At 38.3% G+C, this 25,520-nt stretch overlaps 1 protein-coding gene and 1 long non-coding RNA gene across 2 annotated transcripts; one reads left to right on the top strand and one right to left on the bottom strand.

Annotated features, from left to right (window-relative positions):
• Window positions 1-248: 248 nt before the first annotated feature.
• On the top strand, window positions 249-24,008 carry LOC105358324. The gene is made up of 2 exons (XR_002873679.1): window positions 249-2,398; window positions 23,869-24,008. It is a non-coding gene; the product is annotated as an uncharacterized LOC105358324 (long non-coding RNA).
• On the bottom strand, window positions 7,352-18,098 carry LOC111947749 (myosin heavy chain, fast skeletal muscle-like). Its single transcript, XM_023957483.1, has 39 exons — window positions 17,895-18,098; window positions 17,610-17,753; window positions 17,362-17,518; window positions 17,245-17,272; window positions 17,045-17,156; window positions 16,867-16,959; window positions 16,718-16,781; window positions 16,501-16,599; window positions 16,317-16,420; window positions 16,092-16,230; window positions 15,886-16,004; window positions 15,649-15,798; window positions 15,401-15,571; window positions 15,001-15,307; window positions 14,618-14,685; window positions 14,441-14,528; window positions 14,235-14,352; window positions 14,018-14,141; window positions 13,782-13,918; window positions 13,432-13,687; window positions 12,519-12,761; window positions 12,269-12,445; window positions 12,035-12,180; window positions 11,416-11,506; window positions 10,808-11,197; window positions 10,607-10,733; window positions 10,408-10,526; window positions 10,107-10,303; window positions 9,840-10,023; window positions 9,580-9,745; window positions 9,327-9,451; window positions 8,901-9,209; window positions 8,610-8,813; window positions 8,406-8,531; window positions 8,136-8,306; window positions 7,933-8,037; window positions 7,756-7,851; window positions 7,528-7,659; window positions 7,352-7,375 (listed from the first exon to the last, which is right to left on the bottom strand). The coding sequence occupies exons 1-39, from the start codon at window positions 18,096-18,098 to the stop codon at window positions 7,358-7,360; spliced, it is 5,808 nt and encodes a 1,935-aa protein (XP_023813251.1). The 3' UTR covers window positions 7,352-7,357.
• Window positions 24,009-25,520: the final 1,512 nt, after the last annotated feature.

The raw sequence follows: 25,520 nt of genomic DNA, 5'->3' as shown, positions 1-25,520 counted from the left end.
CAGGCAGTCAGAAGGACATCCTACAAGAATGGTAGTTACATCAGGAAAAGAAGCTTTGACCATGCAATCCAAGGCCCATCAAGAAGCTCCCAGCACAAGATAAGGAAAAACAATGGTGGCAGCTGCAGTAGAATCAGATTCGTCCTCTCACTGAAACTGGTGTGAAAGAGCGCCCGGCTTGAAATCTTTACTGCCCGGCCAGTAGGAGAGGGAGAAATTGAACCTGTCGAAAAACAGGGCCCATCTGGCCTGGTGTGGGTTAAGGCTTTTGGCTGTTTGAATGTATTCCAGCTTTTAAGGATTATTCCAAATCAGAAATGGTTATTCAGCCCCCTCCAACCAGTGACGCCACTACTCCAAGGCTAATTTTACTGCCAGCAGCCCTCAGTCACCTTTGTTGTGGATTTCCTCAGCAGGAGTGATCTTGCAGGATGAACTTTATTTTCAGACGCTCTCTGACACAAAACTGCCCCCACTCCAGACTCAGACGCATCCACCTCCACAATGAACTGTTTGGAGAAAACGTCTTTTCAGCTCAGTAAACGCCTTATTTGCTCCCTCATCCCAGACAAAACGTACCTTAGCCAAGGTGAGTCTCTAAAAGCCTTGCATGAAATGCCTGTCGAAATTTGCAAACCCCAGGATGCGCTTTAACTGTTAACATCCAGAAGGGACAGGCCATGCGAGAACGGCTTTAACCTTGACCATTTGCATAGTCCCAGGGGTAATCACGTGGACAAGAAACTTGGTCTGAGTGGTGTGGAACTTGCATTTTTTTTGGGTGGTACAGCTGGTTCTTGAGAAGGCTGTGTAAAATGCCTCTGATATGCTGCACGTGGGTGTCGAGATCTGGGTAGAATATCAAAATGTCATCAAGGTACACAAACACAAATTTGTTTATCATATCCTTGAGTACTTCATTGATAAGACTCTGAAACATTGCAGCAGCATTTGGGAGTCCAGTGACCCCGAAAGGTACAAACGCATTAAAAGATGAATGAACTCATGCCACAGATGCTTAATATAGGACAGGGGCCATCATTCAAATGCAAATTTATGATAATAACTAATGCCACAGATGCTTATCTCTTTGTACTCTTTATTCTGTTCTTCCTTTATTTCAGAATGCTGAAATCAAAGTCAACTTTATTGTCGATTCTTCACATGTGCATCACATACAATGAATCGAAATTCCGTTTCTTACTCTCTCATGTCTGTTCAAGAGAAGAAAAAAATATATATATATAACCCAGGATGAGAATTTTATTGACAAGAAAGCACAATGTAATCGATGACATTGTTGTGATGGCACATTAAATATAGATATTACTTTTAAATGTAGAATATATTTAGACTCTTGTTAATATTGGACAGAGGGATAAGGTATATAAGGTATTGTTGAGATATTTTTAAGATTTAAATAATTTTATAACTGGAATTTAAAAGTTGACATGAAACACACCTTTAAATAAAACAATGTTTTCAGTAAAATGGTAAATGGTAAACAGCAAATAATTGTATATTGTATAGGGCTTTTCTACCTTTCTCGAAGGCCGAAAGCGCTTTACAGTCACAGTCCCATTCACCCATTCACACACGTTCACACACTGATTGTGGCTCTGCTGCTGCCGAACACTGGCACCAACCTTCCACCAGAGGCAAGTTATATATATGTCATTAACCATATGAAAATTAGCTTTTATGACTCCCCAACATCTTTTCACGAGGTATATTTGGTGTAAGTACAAAAACTTTTGGATACATGATTAAAATAGTCTATGTTAAAATATGCACATTTGGCTACCCTCCAAACTGAATACTTGTTGACTTCAAAGCTAAGATATATAGAGTAAAAAATGAAAGTAAACTCTTTAAAATAATAGGTGAAATAGTAAAGTCTGTCAAAAAAAGAGCTAAAAATCATACATTCTCAATTGTTTTCTTTAAAAATTAGTTTTGCAACAACATTTGTAATTTTTTTTCGTTATGTTTATATGTAATGTGATGTTGTTTACTAGAAGAATTGACTGGCATTTACAGAAACAGGACACCAGTCCTCTTAACCTTCTGAGCAGAAATGAGCAGTGCTGTGGGGGAGATATCATGTTATGCAGCTGCCTGTTAAATTTATTGGATGACCATCTACATTTTTCAGACTGGGGCAGGGTAGACTCCATAATCAAAAGTAGGACAGTGTCAGCAAGTGTTGCTTTATGTATCAGGGATATAAAATGATGACGGATGATCTCCCACAGCATTTGAAAGGGGTCTGTGAGCCCTCGTAGTTGGCTCATTTTTGTTGACTCAGTTTTTAACACAACTCTACATCTTTTTTTACTCCATAGCAGATGCAGTCCTGTAACAACTTCATGAATTTGAGGTCCTTAGTGCCTGAAAAGTAAGTGTTTGAAGACTTTAAGTGACCTTACATTGTTTTGTTGTTTTTTGGTGCCGTTTGTCTTGTAGTAAAATTGTTGCCTGCTGACAGCTCTGAAATGTTTTTCACCTTGGGAGATGTAATGTGGCGTGCTCAGTTAACTGTGACACAGCATGACACACAAACTTGTTTAAAATATTTGCCTCACGTGTAGTAACTTTAAGAGTTTACATAGATGTTAAATGAAAAACTGCCGTGGCTGCCTGACAACTTGAATTAAGGATCTTGGTCAAATATGCAGTTTGGGAAATTGTAAACAAAATATTTCATGACATTTTCATCTTTTTTCCTCAGAAACTATCCTAGGGTATTTCTCCAAAGTTTTAGAATTTTTTGGTAACTGGTCTAATGGAAGGAAAAACGTGTGGAAAACATCTGTCACATTCCTGATTCTTATTTGTTATTTCACTGATTAAAACTTGTTGAGGAAAACATCTCTGTGTCTTTTTCTTTTTTTAATTACATAATTCTGGGTTCAAAAGTTGATTTTTGTGATGCTACCTGTTTATTAGAAAGACAATGTTTGAGGACAAATCAATAGATGGTTCATATTTTATGACCAGTGGTGGTTCTGGATGAAATGACGCCCTGGGCGAGCCACACCAGTTGCGCCCCTCGGTGCTCCCCAATCACGACACTGAAATGTACAATTGCTTATTATGGTTACTTTATTGTTCAAATATTTAACAAATTAAAATGATCAAAAGTGCAAGTAGATGCTTGTAAATTCTTACAGCTTGTAGGACTGTTCTATTCTAAAAGTAACAATAACTCTTTCAAGGATTACATCACGCATGTTTACTTGAGATTTAAAATGAACTCATTATAAAATTAAAAAAAACTATATTGAGACAACTATTGTTGTAATATTGGGTTATATAAATAAACTTGAATTGTATTGTAAATTCACAATCCACTTAAATCCTGAAACAATCCACACAACTGGGCCAGTAAGGGTATTACATATCTTAAACATATTTTTAATTCCAGTGGTCTAATCCCATTTTCCTATTTTATCCAGGAATACAACATCAGGAACAGTGAATTTTTTAGAATATTTACTACTTAAATCTTCAATTGAAGCTAAAAATTTCTGCAATTAAAATGAATCTAGGTTCTTCTGCCTGCAGTAACAGATTAAAAAAAAACATCAACAAAGAAACTTCTCTCTAAAATATACAAAATAATCGTGCTCTCAGATGACTTTTCATCACTTCCTAAAATATAGTGGGGAAATGATCTTTTAATTTCTCATAATACTGAGTACTGGGCTCAAATATATAAAAATATCTATATAATGACAAAAAACACTAATTTACAACTAATACATTACAAAACCCTCCATAGAATTTCCTACACAAGATGAAAAATGCCAAAAAAAGGGATTTGAATCAGAGATTTGTCCAGTATCCGGTATATTCACTCTACTTGGGACAGCCAATTGAGAGGGGCGTGCGTCCTGAGTTTAGGGGCGTGTTTTGTGTGGAACGTACTGAGTTTGAGGGGCGCGTGCCTTGAGGGGCGAATGCCTTGAGGGGCGTGCGTCCTGAGTTTGAGGGGCACGCTCTAAGTTTGTGTGGCGCATCTTGTGTTGTACGTCCTGAGTTTATGTGGCGTGTCTTGATTTTGTGTGGCATGCTCTGTGAGAGCAACCGCTTTCTGTAGATGCTCGTTCTAGGATAAATGCTTCTTTGGGAAAGAAGTTTAATTTTAATCTTGGGTAAGTGGGTGTGACGGCTGTGGCCGTGTTTAGTAGACTTTTTCTTTTTTTTCTGTCTTGTTCAGGCCCGCTCTGAGTAATCTTTTGTTTGTAGTTATGTTTAAGTGAAGCTATGGTGGGAACTGTCCTTTTCTTTCACGTATGTTTTATTCTGTTTATGTTAGTCTAGGGAGGTTAATGTTTTGTCAGTGATTTTCCTTCTTTTTTTTACAGGTTAGGTTTCATATTTCAGTTAGGTGGGGTTTTGTTTGTGATTTTGGCCTTGGTTTACCCTGAGGCCTTTTTCCTAGAACTATCACTATTGAAACTTGAACAGTCTAAGAATATATTTATTCTTGTTGTAGCAATAACCATTGCAAAATTTTTTTTTAAAATAAATAAATAAAACTATATTTATGAATTGGAAATCAAAAAACACCACAAACTTGTCCATATGTAAAAACTTGTTTCTTGAATACATTTGTTTAGCCAATTTATTACCTTCTTCCACTGGTATGACTGAACTACAATCTTTCATTTAGGAACGGCTTGTCTCTTAACTTTGTGCTTGTAAGGATTGTATGCTACCACTTGATTTACATTTTTCATTCCTATGCCGGTTCCAGGTGAGCAGTGGGGGGGGGGGGGGGGGGACTGTCTCAGCCTCTCTGGTATTGGGTGTGTTGACCTTGCTCTCCCGTTTCTCCCCCGACTCTCTCTACTGTACCCCATTCATGTCATCTGAAAAGGGTCTGAATAGGGCATCTGATGGTTGGGGGTAACTACTCGATATTTTTTGTAATAATGACAAGATGATTTTTGTTTCTATTGTTGGTTTTGTGCTTGACTTTTCTATTATCCTAAACTTTCCTTTCTATCTATATGAATCTCTATTAATGTATCCCTAGATTTGTATAGCTATCAGAATGCATGATTGTCGGTTCAAGATTGTGTGTATATAATCGAATGGAATTCTCTCTCTTGTTGTCTTATTCTCACATGCACATGCATACACACCCACACACACAGAAACTTTTCCTCTTTTCCCCCTTTTTTCTTGCGTTTGTGATGGTTGTTATCTTTGTTTATCAGATCTGTTTGTCCAGTGTATTTTTTGTTGTTGTTGTTGTCTCACTTAAATAAAAATTTGGGGGGAAATGAACAAATAGTTTCTAATAAAAAATATTTTGGAAAGCATACTCAGAAGACAACAGACACAGTCTGGAAGTCCAAAAACATAGGTTAGATAGTGACTCTGAATTGTTCCTTTGGTTAGTTCAATAAAGTTCATAGTGTCTGTATTATTACTGGCTTTTTCGTTTTTTTCTATTATTAGACACAGTTGTGTTTTTTTTACATACCTGACATGTTTTGACTGATGTCTTCCGTCTTTATCAGAGTCGTCATCAGATGGTAGAGATGTGACGTATATTAAAGCAGATGATTGTGACCGATGCGGAGTCACCTGTCAAACTTTGACAGGTGAATCCGCCCCTTGATGTCCGTTTTCTACTGGAGGATGTTACTCCATGTTTGAGAGAGCAGGAAGGCCCCCTCATCCCGGTTCGTGGTGTGTGGGCTCGCTTTTGGATCTCCACCGCCTCCATGATCCATCTGTGGAATCTGTTGTATCAGTGTGGAGGACTTTGGCCTTTTCCCAGTCCATGATGTGGTTTATTGTTTGCAGTGGTCCGTTATGACTGATTTCATGTTTTCTTGAGCTGCCTGATGTCGTCTTGCTCTTGTTAGTCTTTTCTTTGTTTCCTTTTTGCACTCTTTTTGATGTTCATTTTTTTTGTGATGAAGGTGCGTTCTGTTTCTCCGATGTATGTTGTGTGGCAGGTGTGACATGGTATTTCGTGGATGACGTTTCATTCATTGTTTTGTTCAATCGTCTTTTGGCTGTACCAGTAGTAGCCTGAGTATTTTATACGATTTGACAGGGGTGCTGATGTCATGTTTTTTCATGGCCCTTTGGATGCATTCTGTTACTCCTCTGATGTATGGTAGTCTGACCATTCCTTTATTTTCTGTCTTCTTTGTCTATTTTTTCTTCTCTGTTTCCTTGTATTTCCTCTGTGTGGTCAAATAAGGTTCTTACTACAGATATCTTGTGAGTGGTAGGGTGTTCTGATATCCATGATAAATATTGGTCGGTATGAGTTGGTTTCCTGCATACTTTGATTTTTTATGTCCCTATTTCCTGTGTGAGTGATGTTTATATCCAAGAAATTGATGGAGTTGTCCTTTTCCTCTTCATGTGTGAATTGGATCTGTCCCGTGTCGTCCATGGTGTTAAAGTTGTCTGTGATCTGCTGTGTGTGTCCATTTTTGATTTTTCCAGAACGTTATCAACGTAGCGTTTCCATTGGTTTGGCTGGCAGTGCTAAAGTGCAGATGTTAGTGCGTTCTTCTCCAGATATTCCATGAAGAAGCTGGACATTGTGGCTGACCCACTGTCAGCCATAATGGTCATACACACACACACACTCAGACAAAAAAAACGTATTATCAGTGGTTATTTTTAGCTTCCTCAGGTACCAGACTGAATAAAATGTATTAATTTCACTCATATTTAAAAAATGTCAAGTAATCTGTTAAAATACAGCCGACATATTTTGAGAAATAAAATAAAGTCCTCTTATTCGGATCCAAACGAATTTTAAAATATTACAAACTGCATGCAATTTTCCAGGATTGTAAAATTTTGACAAATGACAGGTCTGTGTCTATCTATTAGAGTGTCGGCAAACTTAACAGCCAAGTTTACTCCGAATGCTCCAGTAAAGCTGCTGCCTGAACTCCTTTCCTGTTTGTGTGTGTCTTTGTTTGCACTGTCAGCTATTTTAGTTGGTGGCTTGGCAGTGGTTTGACAATTCACAACAATTAATTGAAATAGCTGCTGTCAGCTTGTTATTATTAAAAAAGATTCCAAAGTCTTCTAATTTAAGATTTACAAGTATTGTAAGTGTTTGTGTAGATCGTAAATACATAGAAATTTTAGGTTTTGTATGTTTATCCTGAGGTTTTGAACTAGTGATGAAAATGGAAAAAAACAAAACAGAATTAAATTTTTAAGACTAATTAGTAAATAAATAATGAAAAGAAGAACTTAGATTATGATAAAATGCAAACTTTATTCACATTTTATAGAAAAACTTTTTAACAGCTGTTTCATATTTCAGAAATACTGTTAAAATGTTAAATCTGAATCTTCTCCCTTATTCTGCACTTTCAGACTGTAAAGAAAAATCACAAAAAATACCAGTCACACATGAAGTTGATTAGATCTTAATGCTAAATGGTTAAATAATAAAGAATGTGCAAATTATAAACAGGTGAAAAATCAATGTTTTGGAGGGTTTGTATTGCATGATGCATTATCATTTACCTTTCCAGTATCACGACTCTTGACTCTCAGCTTGTTAACCTGGGACTCTGCAATGTCAGCACGTTCTTGAGCTTCCTCAAATTCATTCTGGACTTTTCTGAGCTTTGACATATGTGTGTTGGCCATCTCCTCCTGTGTAAAATTACATTCAAATAAGTTTTTATGCTTGTTTTACTTTTCTTGTCTGTCACTGCAAAATTGTCATTCTTTAAAAACTATTTTACTCACAGCTTCCTCAGCCTGTCTTTTGTAAGCTTTGACTTTGAGCTGCAGCTTGTCAACCAGATCCTGAAGCCTGGCCACATTCTTCTTGTCCTCCTCAGTCTGGGTAAATAAATTAAAATAAAACAGATACTTACACACAAAATCCTTTTTTAGTTGTTAGATGTAAAATTAGATATGTACCTGATAAGTGAGCTCCTTCACTCTCCTCTCATATTTGCGAACTCCTTTGATTGCATCAACTCCACGTCTCTGCTCAGATTCTACTTCACTCTCCAGCTCACGCACCTGTATAAAGATAAATAAAACAATGATTTGCTTTTATTTAGGGTACAATCCTTTTTACAGTTTATTTAACACAAATGCAAAGCATATTAATCTCATACCCTAGACTCCAGTTTCTGGAGCTGCTTCTTTCCACCCTTCATAGCCAGGTTCTCAGCTTCATCCAGACGGTGCTGCAGGTCCTTCACTGTGACCTCCAGGTTCTTCTTCATCCTCTCCAGATGAGAGCTGGTGTCCTGCTCCTTCTTTAGCTCCTCAGCCATCATGGCAGCCTGAATTAAATGTAATTTTAAATTATAGATTGAAGGGAGCATAAACAAGACCTGTGCAAATCTATATCAATGTATTATGAGAAACAATGAAGAACCTACATCAGTAATGGCCTTCTTGGCTTTCTCCTCTGCATTTCTTGCTCCTTGAATAGCATCATCCACTTCACCCTGAACCTGGACAAGATCAGACTCCAACTTCTTCTTGGTGTTCAGAAGACTGGTGTTCTGAAAAGAGGAATTGATAACAGAGTTTAGTGATTCTCTAGTGGTGGACAGCTTTTAACTGTTTTGTTAAATATAAACCTGAGAGTGAAGCAGTCCGACACGTTCACTGGCATCGACCAGCTCCTGTTCAGCCACTTTACGTCCTCTCTCTGTCTGTTCCAGAGCGGCTCTCAGCTCCTCAATCTCAGCCAACATCAGACCATTCCTGCGCTCCACCATGGCAACCTGTTCCTTCATGTCTTCTTGTGCTCTCAGAGCATCATCAAGGTGCAGCTGGGCATCCTGAAAACAACAATAAAGGTTAGAGAGACACAACTCCTTTTCTATTCTATGAACATTTGAATGCACTTAAAGTGTCTTCAAACTCACCTTGAGTTGTCCCTGAACATTCCTGAGTTGTTTCTGGGCCTCAGCAGCCTGCCTGTTGGCATGGCTGAGCTGAATCTCCATCTCATTCAGGTCTCCCTCCATCTTCTTCTTGACTCTCAGGGCATCATTTCTGCTCCTGACCTCAGCCTCAAGAGTACTCTGCATGGATTCAATCACTCTCTGACTGTTCCTCTTGATCTGTTCCAACTCCTCGTCCTTCTCTGCCAGCTTCCTGTCAATCTCACCTTTGACCTGGTTGAGCTCAAGCTGTACTCTGAGAATCTTGGATTCCTCATGTTCTAAAGTTCCCTTAATAATTTCAAACAGACATCAAAATAAGTCATTTACAGTAATAAAATAAGGCAGTTAACCAAAATGTGTGCTGTCATGTCAGTAGTAGTAAATTCTCAGATGAAGACGTTTTACCTCAGCTTCCTCCAAAGCTGTCTGAATTTCACTCTTTTCAGTCTCCACAGTCTTTTTGGCTTTCTCCAGCTCATGGATGCTCTTTCCAGTCTCACCAATCTGTTCCGTCAGGTCTGAGATCTCCTCTACAAAGAAAAAGGTGAATAAAGCAGAAAGTTCATCTATTTTTAGAGCTTCAGATGAAGTCCACTTTATGTTAAAAGTTCCCTTGTAGCCACATCTCCATGTATGGGTTCTTTAGGGGACTACATACGCTGCAGGTTCTTGTTCTCCCTCTTCATGGTCTCCAGCTGATCCAGGGCCTCCTCGTAGGAGTTCTTCATCTTGAACAGTTCTGTGCTGAGAGAGCGAGCCTCTTTTTGAGCTCCTTCAAGCTCTGCCTGGCTCTCCTCATACTTCTGCTTCCATTCTGCCAGGACCTACAGGTTATCCATTGGTTGCAGGTTTGTTACTAAAGTAAGTGTATCTTCCTAACATGTTTTACTTTTTTTAACTGTCAGATGAACATGGTACCTTGTCAAAGTTTCTCTGTTTCTTGTCCAGGTTTGCAGCAAGAGAATTAGCTCTCTCCACATCAATCATGAGGTCCTCCACTTCACCCTGCAGCCTCTGCTTGGTCTTCTCCAGAGAGGCACACTTGGAGTTCACAGCCTCAATGGACTCCTCAGCCTCCTGCAGGCGCTGGGCAAGCTTTTTCCTGCAGCAAATGGATGGAGTGAATGTTTTAAAAGAAGCGAGAGACAGAATAGTTTGATGAAATGATGAACTGCTTTGACTAACTTGGACTCCTCCAGTTCCTCAGTGCGCTGGATGGCATCAGTTTCATATTTGGTTCTCCACTGAGCCACCTCACTGTTGGCCTTGGACATTCCTCTCTGCAGCTCAGCCTTGGCCTCCTGCTCCTCCTCAAACTGCTCTCTGAGCAGATCACAGTCATGGCGGGCTGACTGAACACCATGAGCCAGAGCGTTCTTGGCCTGACAGAATAAAAAAAATAGATCTAAGTAGTGGTCTCACCAGTCACTCAATTCTGTAAAACACCACAACTAAGAATAAAAACAGTAGTTAAAGGTTCCCATGCCTTCACTTCCTCCTCCACAAGTCTTTTCAGCTCCTCAATCTGCTGAGTGAAGGCCTGTTTGCCTCTGGTCAGCTGAGAAACTAGAGCTTCTTTCTCTTCAAGCTGGCGAGAAAATTCACCTAGAAATTTAAAAGTAAAAGAAGTTAGGTTAATTGAAATTCTCCAAAAAGGGACTTTTTTTCTGTTACAAGTGACTGACCATTCTCGGTCTGAAGTCTTGCCCTCTGTGCATTCAGGTCATTCAGTTGCCGAATGTTTTCATCATTTTTGGCCTTGAGCTCACTCAGCTGATCCTCCAGAGTTCTGCACATTTTCTCCAAGTTGCCCTTAAAAAATGACATGTTTAATTTAGAAATTATATGTTGACAAAGAACATTTAAAAGACTGAACAAAGAAAAACCTTTGATTTAGCAACACCCTCCATGTTGCTGCTGAGATCATCAATCTCCATCTTGTACTCGCTCTTTTCCTTCTCCAGCTTCTGCTTGACACGCTGCAGGTTGTCGATCTGTTCTCCCAGCTCTGCAACGCTGTCGGCCTGCTTCTTGCGGAGAGCTGCTGCAGTAGCTTCATGCTGCAGCGTGGACTCTTCAAGATCTCTCCTCAGCTTCTGGAACTCAGCTTCCCGCTTCTTGTTCATCTCAATCTGAGCAGCTGTTGCCCCTCCAGCTTCTTCAAGCCTCTCACTGATCTCCTCAAGCTCTCTGGAGAGATCAGCTCTCTGCTTCTCTACTTTAGCCCGAGCAGCTCTCTCAGCCTCAATCTCCTCTTCCAGCTCCTCAATACGAGCCTAAAATTAAAGTCCAGACAAATATTTTCAAGGTGTCTTTCAAAACAACTTTTGACAATTTCAAAGTCAAAAGAACACACACACATATACACATATACATATATATATATATATATATATATATATATATATATATATATATATATATATATATATATATATATATATATATATATATATACACAAACAGTGTACATGTATATATATATATTTTTTACCTGGAGTTCCTTGATCTTCTTCTGAAGCTGAGCACCAAGGGATTGTTCATCCTCAATCTTGCTAAGAAGCTGACTGATTTCAAAGTCCTTCCTGTTTACAAAATGATTAAAAGTAGAAATATATTTTTTAAATCTATATACACAGCAGATTTAATTGAAAAAAATTCAAAGGAACAAATTGTGTTTGGTTATATAAAAAATCAGGTTTACCAAGATTTTTGTCTTTCACTATAAAATGATTCAAATTAATTTTTATAAATACTGAAAGAACATCAACCAATGTTTGGACAGAAATTAATATGGTTTTAAATACAATTTAACACATCATACTCAATACTACAATCAAAATATGATTTTGTGGATCACTGTACACTCATTAAAATGCATGTATGTTTCTTGATTAGCAGGTTTCATCAAATTATTTTTCTTCGAAAAAAGTTTTTTTAAATTGTGTTTAGTTATATCAGAGTCAGGTATATCAAGATTTTTGTTTTTCCCTATACAAATATTACATGGGTTTTATAAAAATTGACATAACAAAAAAACAAAGTTTGGACAGACATTAGTCAATACTGTTAAAAAACTATTTAATATATTACTCTCAAATTTAAAATCATACTTCTTGATCTTCTCATCAGACTGCTGCTTGTCATTTTCCAGATCCATTATGGATTCCTGGGCTAGTTTCAGATCTCCTTCCAGCTTCCTCTTGGCTCTCTCAAGATCCATGCGGAGCTTCTTCTCTTGCTCCAATGAACCTTCAAGCTGTCAGATAAAAATATTTCATTGTTAAATAACTTCTTCAGATCATCTATTTCTGTCTAATTTGACAGAAGTTTTTTTCTTTTCTTACATCATCCACTTGCTGTTCCAGCTTGGTCTTGGATTTGGTCAGAGTGTTGACTTTGTCTTCCTCTGCCTGGAGATCATCCAGTGTCTGTTGATGGGCCTCTTGGAGGGCTTTCTTCTCCTTGGTCAGCTTTGCAATGGACTCATCTTGAGAAGCCATTTCCTCAGTCAGGTTTTTCACCTTAGAGTACCATAAAAGGTTACAATTTATATTTTTAATATATATAAAATGTGTACAATAGTTTGACATTAACCTTGTTTTCAGTGGCATGTTTCTCCTTCTCCACTTTAGCCAGGGTGAGCTCCAAGTCATCAATGTCCTTCTTCAGTTCAGAACATTCATCCTCCAGCTTCCTCTTCTTAGCAGTCAGCTCAGCATTGATTTCCTCTTCATCCTCCAGTCTCTCAGTGGTCTCTTTGAGTTTGGCCTCCAGCTGGATTTTACTCTTAATGAGTCCCTCGCACCTTTCCTCAGCATCAGAGAGGTTATCTGTTTCCTGTAGTTTAAACAAATGCATCAGCTAATGGTCTGCAACTTTTGTGGTCGTTACAAACAAAAAACGGTTTAATGCAATTTTAGTTGTTATCAATGTCCTCCTAAATGGATACAAAGAAAAACATGAAAACATTTCTTTTTAGTCATTAATCAGCTCCATGGTACTTAAAAATATCACAAAATGATTGACTAAAAAGAACAAGTCACTACCAGTCACAATCACACATTAGTAAGACAAAATCCTACAGTGTCACTCAGTTCAAAGTGTTGTGTGGGTAAAAAATAAGTATCTTAATTGACATACATCAAATAAAATATTTCATAGATGCACAAAGGCCAAGGTGTGTTTTGAAATCCAAGTTATATGTGTGTTGAACTAGATCTGCTGTTCAGGCCTTAGCAAGGAAACTCTTTTTGACCTAATCCAGAGTAAACGTAAGACTATAAAGGGTTTGCAGAAACTGCATATTTTACATCGTCTCTGTCTGCACATTTTTACCTAATTCCCATTTTACTTTATTTGAATCACCTAAAAACTACAGCTGGTCAATTGTTTATTTATCCCAGCCACTTTGAGCTATTATACTTTCTTTATCTACCCTATTAACAGATTAATGACATCAATGTTTTAGGTAGTTTTTATTTCATGTTTGCAGCAACTTCTAACTTACAGAAGCCACTTGAAGCTGCAGATCATTCTTTTCCTGCATCAGAGAAACCATTTTCTCCTCCAGTTCCTTCTTCTTGGCCAAAGCAGCAGCCAGGTCTGTTTTCATCTTCTCATAGTTTCCTTTCATCTCCTGCAGCTCCTTCTCAGTCTCAGCGCTTTGCAGAAGAGGCTTGATCTTGAAGTAGAGTTTGAGCCATGGCCAGTTCTTCACATTCATGAATGAACGGACGTTGTACTGGATGGTGAAGACAGATTCTCTGTTTGCACAAAACACAGTGTACATTTTAACACAAATGTTTTCTGTTATATATTTGTCATTACATATAAAAAAAGGATCCTCAAATAATTTACCTTCTCTCCGTCATCTTAACATACTCCTTCCTCATAACGTATCCTCTGCAGAGAGCCTGAGTCATGGACACCAGTGAAGACAGTTTCTCATCTCTCATCTCCTCAAGTGTACCCAGCAGACCAGCTTTGAAGAACACCTGAGATTGACATCGGACAATAAATTCACTAAGTGTGCACATGAATTACTTATTGTATTTGCAAAGTTAGCTTGTTAACAACATTTCTTTAAATGATACCTTAGTGTGTCCAAACTTGTACTGTTCGTGGTCTACATCAATGGAGCCAAGCAGCTTCTCTGAAGCTTTCTTGTTGTCCATGAACTGTCCCTCAGGGATGACAGCAGCATTCAATACTTTGTATCTAAACAAATAAAATAACATTTTTTTTTTTTTGTTTTGATTATTTTTTTAAGTCATTTACACTGATTCACTTTTACATAAATCCAGGTTTTACCTCTGCTTGAAGTCACCGTAGAGGATTCTGCCAGGAAAACCCTTTGTGCAGATTCTGATGCCCTCCAGCACACCATTACACCTCAGCTGGTGGATGACCAAGAAGTTCTCCATAAGACCTGAAAAACAAGAATGCATTAAGTTCACAATAAATGTTCTGAAATCTTAAAAGAATTAGGTCAAACATTAGCACTGTAGCTTTTTAACCTTGAGTCTTTGATTCGTTTGGAATCAGGCAACGCACAAAGTGGGGATGAGTGCTCTTCAAGTTTGTCATCAGTTTGGCCAAGTTCTCCTGTGGGTCCATATTAAGACATAAGAGGTCTTTTTTTTCCACCAACGCTTTAGATTGTTTTTAACAAAATATTTTTTGGGAAGACTTACCCTGAAAAGAGCAGACACAGTCTGGAAGGAGCCACCCTTCTTCTTACCACCCTTCTTGGCAGCAGCTTCTGCTCAAAAAAAAAAAGATCTGATTGAACAATGATAATTGTATCACAATTCCTTTTTTTTCTTCCTAGAGTTATATATTAAGCATGAAATGAAAGATTTAGTTTAAACTTATACGTCCTCTCTGAACTTCAGTATCTCTCAAAAATTAACATAGGCAACATAAATCACATGTTCATAAAATATTTTGTGAAAAAGAACAAAAAAGCTTATATCTCTGTTTTGAGACAAAAGTATTTACATAAAGCAATAGTGATCATTTTGATCACTATTCTTCAAAAATCTGCAAGTTTTTATGGGGTGACTTCCATTCTTACCTTCAGCTCCTGCTTGGGCTGCATAGAGGTAGCACAGCAGTTTGTTTGAAGACTTCTGGTAGAGCTGCACCACTGAGTCGTTCAGTGGGTCCTTGTTCTTGTCCAGCCAGCCAGTGATGTTGTAATCCACTGTTCCAGCATAGTGAACCATGGCAAAGTGAGCTTCAGCTTTTCCCTTTCCAGGTTTAGGCTTCTCAAAGGCCTTGTTCTTGCCAAGATGCTGATCGTACAGTTTGCCCTTGAAAGTTGTATCAGAAGCCTTGGGGAACATGCACTCCTCTTCAAGGATGGAGAAGATGCCCATTGGCTTAGAAAAAGTAATAGTTCATGTTAAAATAGCTGAACACCTCCCCCTCAACTTTGTTGATCTAAAAACACAAGCAATTAAATGGTTCATCACCTTCTCAATAAGCTCAATGCAGGCAGCCAAGTCCATGCCAAAGTCAATGAACACCCATTCAATGCCTTCTTTCTTGTACTCCTCTTGCTCCAGGACAAACATAGTGTGGTTGAAAAACTGTTGCAGTTTCTCATTGGTGTAGTTGATGCAGAGCTGCTCCAAGCTGTTGTACTGTAAGTAAATGTAGGGGAACATTTCAATCAGCTTGAATTCTTGCATTTTTTTAAATCTTCTCAGCTGCAACTCACATCAAAGATCTCAAATCCAGCAATGTCCAGCACACCAATGAAGTACTGTCTTGACTGCTTTGTGTCCAACATCTCGTTGATGCGGATGACCATCCACAAGAACATTTTCTCATAGACAGACTTGCACAGAGCACTGACAGAATTGTTGACCTGGAAAATAAAGAGTGTAGTATCATTTGCATATTCAGTATGTGCTCTGTTTATTGTCCATGGCCATGTTTTAATTTTCATATTTACCTGCGGGACGGTCTGACCTTTGGTGACCATCTCATTTCCAACCTTGACTCTTGGGTAGCACAGAGCTTTCAGCATGTCAGCTGAGTTTAGGCCCATCAGGTAGGCAATTTTATCAGGCACTAATGAAAAGAGAAATAAATGTGTTAATGAATAAAAAACACATTTTATCTTTGACACTATGAGAACTGTGGTAATTTGGCAGTTACCCTCAGTGCCGTCAGGTTCTGCCTGCTCCTCTCGCTGCTTCTGCTTAAACTTCATGTTACCATGATGCATCACAGCACCAGTCAGCTTGTAGATGCCTAACTTTTCCTCAGCATTAAAGCCCAAAATATCAATGGCCAACTGCATTGCACATCACAAGTACAAATTAATATCTCTTACCTTTTTCAAAATATAATTTAAGAACAAGTATAAAATATTTGTTTTACATCAGTTGCAATGAACTCCTCAACGTCATTGATGCTCTTGACAGTGATTTCACCCATGCTGATCAATGGGAAGTCATAGGGGTTGGTGGTGATAAGAAGAGCCTCTAAAAGAGAAAAATCAGTGTTTATGGGTTTACAAGATAATTGTTGAGTTTCCATATATTCGAGTTTTACAATATCATACCCAGGAGCTCAGGTTTGTGGCCCGTCATCAGCTGGTAGAAGATATGGTAGCTCCTCTCAGCAGACAACTGGTAAGTGACACGAGACTTCTCCAACAGATCTGCAATCAACCAGTTAAAAGAAAGTTAGTATTTCTGAAATACAATTTAGCTACAGAAGTACATGTTAAAGACCAATAGAGGCTGTTTTTCATGCCACTTGTTTGGCTGTTAACTTACAAGTTTCAATATCAGCTGAAGCCAGTTTTCCACTGGAACCAAAGTGAATCCTGATGAATTTACCCTGAACAACATAATGATAAACATTATTGCATGTAAGAAGAAAGTGACTCATATTCTCAAACCATTAGAATGATTCCAACACTTACAAAACGGGAGGAGTTGTCATTCCTCACAGTCTTGGCATTACCATAGGACTCCAGCAGAGGGTTGGCAGCAACAATCTGATCCTCAAGCGAGCCCTGCAAGGACACAGTATATTTTTACATTACATGCATATGCAATCACATTTTGTAAAACAATCTGAGACCAATTCAGTGACTTTACCTGAATTTTTCCAGCGCTTTGCTGCTCCTTCTTTCCACCAAGAGCAGCAATTGTTGCAAAGTACTGGATGACACGCTTGGTGTTGACAGTCTTCCCTGCACCAGATTCTCCACTGGGATACACATTTCACATTTTATGCCTTTGGAGTAAGTTTCCTCAAGTTGACAAATATTTTGTATTTAAATATGTCTAATACTCACGTAATCAGGATAGACTGGTTCTCACGATCTAAACAAGCAAACATCCAAGGGTTACATAAGTTTCCCCATAACATAACAAACATAAACTTGTTATTATGTTTGAAAATTCAGCATCACCTGTGTGCATAAATTGATAGGCATTGTCAGAGATGGAAAAGATATGGGGCGGAGCCTCAATCCTCTTCTTTCCTCTGTATCCTGACACACATTGAGCATCATACACAGGAAGCCACTTGTATGGATTCACGACCACGCAGAACAACCCAGAATAGGTCTATAAGAGAAAACACATTTTGTTTTTCTGAAATGGAACAAAAGCAATCGCAATTATAAAATAAAGTAAAACAAAATAAGCTAAAACTCACATAGATCATCCATGATGCAAAACGCTCTTTGAGGTTAAACAGCACAGAGGGCTCATTAAGGTGGGTCATCATGGCCATGTCCTCCATCTTATCAAACTTTGGAGGGTTTCTGGGATAGATATCATCCTCTTTCACAGTGACAGTCTGTAGAATAATAGTTTAATTTTTTTTTTTTTTTTTTTGAAAAGATGTCACATCATAAAACTCCTTTAATAACAAAAAAGTGCTAAACTAAGTTGAGCCACATTATAAAGTTAATATGATCTCCTTTTTTCTTTTTCTTACCTTCCCTCCTTCAGTCTCCACAGTGGCTTTGCCACCCTCCCTTTTGATGAGTTTACCCTTGAGATACATCTCATCTGCATCAACAACGAAAAAGGCCGTTTTGGCATCAAATGGTGCTGTTTGGGCCTCAATCCTCTCCCTTTCTGGTTTCCGGAGGTAGATGGCCGCCGGGCCATACTGCTCCATTTCAGCATCCGTACTCATGATGGCACTTTTAGTGGGGCCTACAGATTAGGAAAAATATTCTTTGAGAGCTATTTCACAATTCAAAGCAGGAAAAAAAACAAAATTCTGTCTGATATAGTGTACCTCAGCAGATGGAAATCCTTGGTTTGATGAGTCCCGGTATATCAAAATGCTGCAAAAAAAAGTAAGAAAAAGTTCAGTTTTAAATTTTTAAGTTGTATTTTTGCCTAAAGTTCTCAGCATATGACATGATTACTTAAATAATAAACTGCAAAATAAACACAATTTACAACCAAAACATTTACCTATAAATGCCAATATTTACACAAAATGATAAAAAAAATTATTTTGAAAACAAGTTTTTTTTGTAATTAACAACTAGATCATTCATACCATATAGAAGCACTGAAAATCTGGAGAGTTTATTGCACTGACCTGTCTGAAATGCCTTTCAATTAGAGCACAAGCCCCATGACTGCCGTTCTTATATACTGCATCTCTGCTTTATCAGCAAAAGCCCCCCACTAGATTTGGTCATGCAAGCTTGACACCTTGCTGCTTGATATCAAAGGAGTCAAAAATAAACAAATATTTTGGTTTCATGTTTCATCAGATAATATAATACACCTAAGTGCATATTTATTTTAAGAATATTTAATTAACATTATAATAATATTTTCAAAGCTTTTTACAGATTTACTCAAATTATTAGATTTCAGTTTTTGAATAATTTAGAAGTTAAAAAAAATAATACATCTCCCATGATTTTAATCAATCTTAGTATAAAAAAGTTTATCATGATTTATTTATTTGTTTATTATAAAAATCCATTATTATTATTGTTGATAAGTGTCACATTTTATTTTCCGATTCACATTATCCCCCTTTGTGAAGTACCTTTATCTTGTGAATCGTGTTGGGGAAAAATGTTTATGTATCTTTTTCAATGTCCTATCACTTTTAATACAACAGTAAAAACTAAAGTGTCAGATTCAAAGAAGATTTGGTATACCCGTGGTTTATAGTTACTGGACATAAAGGTCATGACATCGAAAATAATATTCCAGTTGATGGTCTTGTATGTGTTGTATGTGTTACATGTCTCTGTGGAATGAGGTTAATGCAGAATTGGCAGCTGACAGTTTTACACCCAGCAAAAAAATGACAAAATAATTTGTGACAGTGAAAAACAAAGTAATAAACTGTGTCTAATTGTTATTTTTTCAAAATACTGACAGGATAACAATTTCTAATGAGCAGTCAACCTGGGAAAAGGTCATAAATTGTCTATGACTGCCAAGTTTAGCGTGGACTATAATTCAGGTAACGATGATGGTGTTCCTGTGCTTGAAATACATCCACCTTTAGCAGAGAGAGCTGAGTCATGTTTGTCATAGAGAGAACTGCTTATTTATAGGACATAATTAGAAATGTTGTTAACCCATTACCTAACTTTACAGAGGCTGGCAATGTGAATTTGAATTTTAAAATATAAATCAGAAATATTTTTTCTTTCTATTTGTTAGAAATCCTGAATTTTCAGTGCTCTTAATCTAGGTCTAAGTAGAAATGTCAGCACAGAATATAACAATTAAAAATGACCAAAAGGGCAAAATGACAGAACTACTCCATTACCTTGGAACTGTCTTCCAAACACTGCTTTAAAATGCTTTTTTTTAATAGAAAAAAATGCACCATAAGTAAAAAAAAAATTTGCACAATTTTTGTTTTTTTTATTTTCTTCATCAGTTTGGGGGTTGAAGCACAAATCAAAACCAAATGCCTGCCCTTACATCAATGATACTTTGGTTGAATGTCAGTTGTGTAAAATGTTCAGTTCCTGCTTTTTATTAAGGGTATTTGTTGTGGTTAGTCAGGGAGGATAAACCCAGGAGCAGGAAGACTATAACACATTCAGAAGGTTTCAAAGATTTATTCAAAATGCCAAACATAAGCGACAGCATAAAAGATGCTCCATAACCAAACACAGAATGAACAGTCCTTAAAATAAGGAAGCTAGACTGGATATTGCAGGCAGCTGTGACCAATTCGTGAGAGGCCACAGCCAACCAGCAAAAGAATAGGCCCTAACAGCATCACTAGGGGGCAACCTATAACATGACCCCTTTCACAAAGTCTGGCTCCTAGACATACGAGGGTGGTCAGAGTGGTCCGGGTGGAATCAATTGATCAGGTCCTGGGCCGGAAAATGACTCTCTGGAACCCATTGACGATTTGCAGGGCCATAACCCTCCCAATCAACAAGGTCCTGGACACTCCGACCAACCCTCCTAGAGGCAAAAAGGCGGCTAACAAAATAAGCTGACCCGCATCCACAAAACAGGGCACTGGAGAAGACCTTGCAGTGGGGCTAAGGGGACCATCTTTCTCAGTTTACAGACATGAAAGACCGGGTGGATCTACAAGCTTTTCTGAAGTTCCAATTTGACAGCCATGGGGTTAATGATCCGAGTGATTGAGAGTGGACCAAAAAAAAAAAAAAAAGAATGGACCACTATAACAGGGATGCAGCTTCCTTGTTCCCCCTTTCGGCGGCACATCGGAGGAAGAGAGCCACACTCGTCTCTTACCTTGTATTCAGGAACAGTTGACCTATGATGCCACTGAATCTCTCCTGGTTTTCCAGAGCTGGCGTCGATATCTGCTCCACGTACACCAACAATGCCTCACAAATGCAGCAGGACCAGAGGTAGAAGCTGATTGTTCCTGGTGGGGAAAAAGGAGTGGCTGATAACCGTAGGCTGCTTGAAAGGGGGAATATCCTGAAGAATTTTGGAGGGTGTTATGTGAATTTCAGCCCAGGACTGCTGAAAAGACAAAGTGCTTGCAGAATTCTCTCGAAAAGGTGGCAAAAAACTGCGATCCTTGATCCAAAGTGATATTTCACGGAAGGCCATGTGAACAAAACACATGCTTAGTGATAAAACAGCCAACTCCTTGGATGACTCCTTGGCATTTTACGCAAATGCACAGCATGAACCAGTTTGGAGAACCTGTCTATGATCGTTTGGATAACAGTGTTACCTTCTGAGTTGGGTAACCCAGTATTAAAGTCCATTGTAATATGGGACCGAGGTTTGTAGGGCACAGGTTATAGGAAACCAGTGGGTGGCTTTCTGGATACCTTGACACTTGGACACACAGGGCATGAGGGCACAAAAGCCCTAATGTACGAGGACATGATGGGCCACCAAAACCTCTGAGCCACTAGGAGCGCAGTCCTCAGCACTAGAGGATGGCAAGCTAACAGAGAAGAGTGACCCCACTTGAAAAGTGCAGGACAAAGAGAGGGAGGAACAAACAGGCAGTCAGAAGGACATCCTACAAGAATGGTAGTCACATCAGGAACAGAAGCTTTGACCTTGCGTTCCAAGGCCCATCAAGAAGCTCCCAGCACAAGATGAGGAGTAACAATGGTGGCAGCTGCAGTAAAATCTTTAGATTCCCTCTCTCACTGAAACTCCGGGCTTGAAAATTTTACTGCCCGGCCAGTAGAAGAGGGAGAAATTGAACCTGTCGAAAAACAGGGGCCATCTGGCCTGGCTTGGGTTAAGTCTTTTGGCTGTTTGAATGTATTCCAGCTTTTAATGATTTTTCCAAATCAGAAATACCTAGTTAGCCCCTTCCAACCAGTGACGCCACTCCTCCAAGGCTAATTTTACTGCCAGCAGCTTTCTGTTCCCTATGTTGTAGTTTCTCTCAGCAGGAGTGATCTTGCAGGATGAACTTTATTGACAGACGCTCTCTGAGACAAAACTGCCCCCACTCCAGACTCAGACGCATCCACCTCCACAATGAGCTGTTTGGAGAAGTCAGGCCGAGTCAGGATAGGAGCTGCAGAAAAACGTCTTTTCAGCTCAGTAAACGCCTTATTTGCTCCCTCATCCCAGACAAAACATACCTTAGCCAAGGTGAGTCTGTGAAGGGGTGCAACCATGCCATTGAAGCCTCGCATGAAATGCCTGTCGAAATTTGCAAACCCCAGGATGCGCTTTAACTGTTAACATCCAGAAGTGACAGGCAACGCAAGAACGGCTTTAACCTTAACCATTTGCATTGTCCCAGGGGTAATCACGTGGACAAGAAACTTGGTCTGAGTGGCGTGGAACTTGCATTTTTTGGGTAGTACAGCTGGTTCTCGAGAAGGCTGTGTAAAATGGCTCTGATGTGCTGCACGTGGGTGTCGAGATCTGGGTAGAATATCAAAATGTCATCAAGGTACAAAACCACAAATTTGTTTATCATATCGTTAAGGAAGGTCATTGATAAGACTTTGAAACATCGCAGCAGCAGTTGTGATTGAAAAAGGCCAGAAACCAGATACTCGAAATGAACACTGACCACAAGATTTACATAATTTTACAATTGGAAATTAAAAGTCGACATAAAACACACCTTTTATAAAAAACACATTATTATAAGTGATTTGGTAAATGGTAAACAGCAAATACTTGTATAGAGCCTTTTTACTTTCTTCAAAGGCCCAAAGCGCTTTACAGTTACAGTCCAATTCACCCATTCACACACACGTTCACACACTGATTGTAGCTCTGCTGCTGCCGAACACTGGTGCCAACCTTCCACCAGAGGCAAGTTATATATATATATATATATATATGTATATATATATATATATATATATATATGTCATTAGCCATTTGGAAAATGAGCTTTTATGACTCCCCAACATCTCTTAATGATGTATATTTGGTGTAAGTACAAAAACTTTTGGATACATGATTAAAATAGTCTACATTAAAATATGCATATTTGGCTACCCTCCAAACTGAATACTTGTTGACTTCAAAGCTAAGATATAGAGTAAAAAATGAAAGTGCAGCTCTTTAAAATAATAGATGAAAGGAGTCTGTCAAAAAAATGAGCTTAAAATCATACATTCTCAATTGTTTTCTTCAAAAACATTTAAAAATTTTCTTTTACATTAATAAATAGGCTATATGAATATATATATATATTATATATATATTGAGAGATAGAGAAAAAGCATAGGAAAGTAGAGTCCTTCAAATATGTCTGTAATGTTGTTTACTAGAAGAATTAGCTTGCATTTACAGAAACAGGACACCAGTCCTCTTAACCTTTTGAGCAGGAATAAGCAGTGCTGTGGGGGAGATATCATGTTTTGCAGCTGCCTGTTGAATTTATTTGATGACCATCTACATTTTTCAGACTGGGGCAGGGTATACTCCATAATCAAAAGTAGGACAGTGTCAGCCAGTGTTGCTTTATGTATCAGGGATATAAAATGATGACGGATGATCTTCCACAGCATTTGAAAGGGGTCTGTGAGCCCTCGTAGTTGGGCTAATTTCTCCAGTAATGTGTTGCCCCAGTTTTTAACACAGCTCTACTTCTTTTACTCCATGGCAGATGCAGTCCTGTTACAACTTCATGAATTTGAGGTCCTTAGTGCCTGAAAAGTAAGTGTTTGAAGACTTTAAGTGACCTTACATTGTTTTGTTGTTTTTTTGGTGCCGTTTGTCTTGTAGTAAAATTGTTGCCTGCTGATAGCTCTGAAATGTTTTTCACCTTGGGAGATGTAAAGTGGCGTGTTCAGTTAACTGTGACACAGCATGACACACAAACTTAATTAAAATATTTGCCTCACCTGTATTAACTTTAACAGTTTACTTAGATGTTAAATGAAAAACTGCCTGCTAATCTCTTTTAAAAATCTTGGTCAAATATGCAGTTTGGAAAATTGTAAACAATATATTTTAAGGATACTTTTATCTCTTGTTCTTAGGAAACTATCCCAGGGTATTTCTCCAAAGTTTTAGAATTTTTGGGAACTGGTCTAATGGAAAGAAAAACGTGTGGAAAACATCTGTCACATTCCTGATTTTTATTTGTTATTTCACTGAATAAAACTTGTTGAGGAAAACATCTCTGTGTTTTTTTTATTAGATATTTCTGAGTTCAAATGTTGATTTTCGGGATGCAACATTAAATATACATGTCTGGTAAAGCAGTTACACCACCAGTATGATAAGTAAAATTGCAAACATTTTCATGCAGTCATTTTTTATAAGAAATTAGTTTAGATGTAATCTGTGGCTAAAATACTTACATAAATGCAGCGTATTATAATCTACATGTTGACTAAATTTAATACGTTTTTCTCTATATACTTTTTCTGTTTATAAGCACACCAGGTATCTAATAAATGAGAATGGCCAACTGTCAGGCAGCAACATATCCGGATGGGGATTGAAATTTCTTAAGGGGCTATTAAAGACTCCATCCATGTCAACGTATTTGTAAACGTATTTTATCTTTTGTTCCATCCATCCATCTATCCATTCATCCATCCATCCATCCATCCATCCATCCATCCATCCAAGATATTAGGTGTGAAATTGTTTCAACCAAAAAAGTTGTGCAGAAGTCAATTTTTGTCAAGGGGGGACCTTGTCCTGGAGCTGGAAGTTGTGTTTTTTTATGAAAAAACATAATCTTGACTAAAGATCTATTTTTTTAAGAAAGAGAATGTTTAAAAATCATGAACAAAAAAAATGACACAGAAATAATTGTTTGTTAGCTACCTGTCTATTAAAAAGTCAATGTTTGAGGACAAATCAATAGTTGGTTCATATTTTATGACCAGTGGCGGTTCTGGCACAAATGACTCCCTGGGTGAGCCACACCAGTAGCGCCCCTCGGTGCTCCCCAATTACGACACTGAAATGTATAGCGTGCTTAAATTATTTTTTAAGAGACACTGGTTTGTTTGTTTTTTATAAAAGGTACCGACATGTTTCGTTTCGGTGGAATACCTTCCGCCTTCGTTAGGGTGGGAAAAGGAAAAGTGCGAAAAGGAAACAAATAAAATAGTAACAAGAGCAAGACGACAACCGGCAGTACAAGAAAACATGAAATCAGCCATAACGGACCACTGCAAACAAGAAAACCACATCATGGACTGGGAAAAGGCCAAAGTCCTCCACACTGATACAACAGATTCCACAGATGGATCATGGAGGCGGTGGAGATCCAAAAGCGAGCCCACACTTCCATAAACCGGGATGAGGGGGCCTTCCTGCTCTTCCACACCTGGAGCAACATCCTCCAGCAAAAACGGACATCAAGGGGCGGAGTCACTTGTCAAAGTTTGACAGGTGACTCCGCCTCGGTCACAATCATCTGTTTTTAAAGACGTCACACACCACCAGATGATAACGACCCTGACGAAGGCGGAATGTATTCCACTGAAACATGTCGGTACGTTTTATAAAAAACAAACAAACCAGTGTCTGATAAAAAATAATTTAAGTACGCAGTATAATTTATAGACACAATGAACCTTTTTGAATCACTGAAATGTAAAATTGCTTATTATGGTTTCTTTATTGTTCAAACATTTAACAAATTAAAATGATCAAAAGTGCAACTAGATGC

Source organism: Oryzias latipes, chromosome 8 (assembly GCF_002234675.1).
Source record: "Oryzias latipes chromosome 8, ASM223467v1".
In the NCBI taxonomy this organism is placed as follows: domain Eukaryota; kingdom Metazoa; phylum Chordata; class Actinopteri; order Beloniformes; family Adrianichthyidae; genus Oryzias; species Oryzias latipes.
This window is presented reverse-complemented; position numbering and strand designations above follow the sequence as displayed.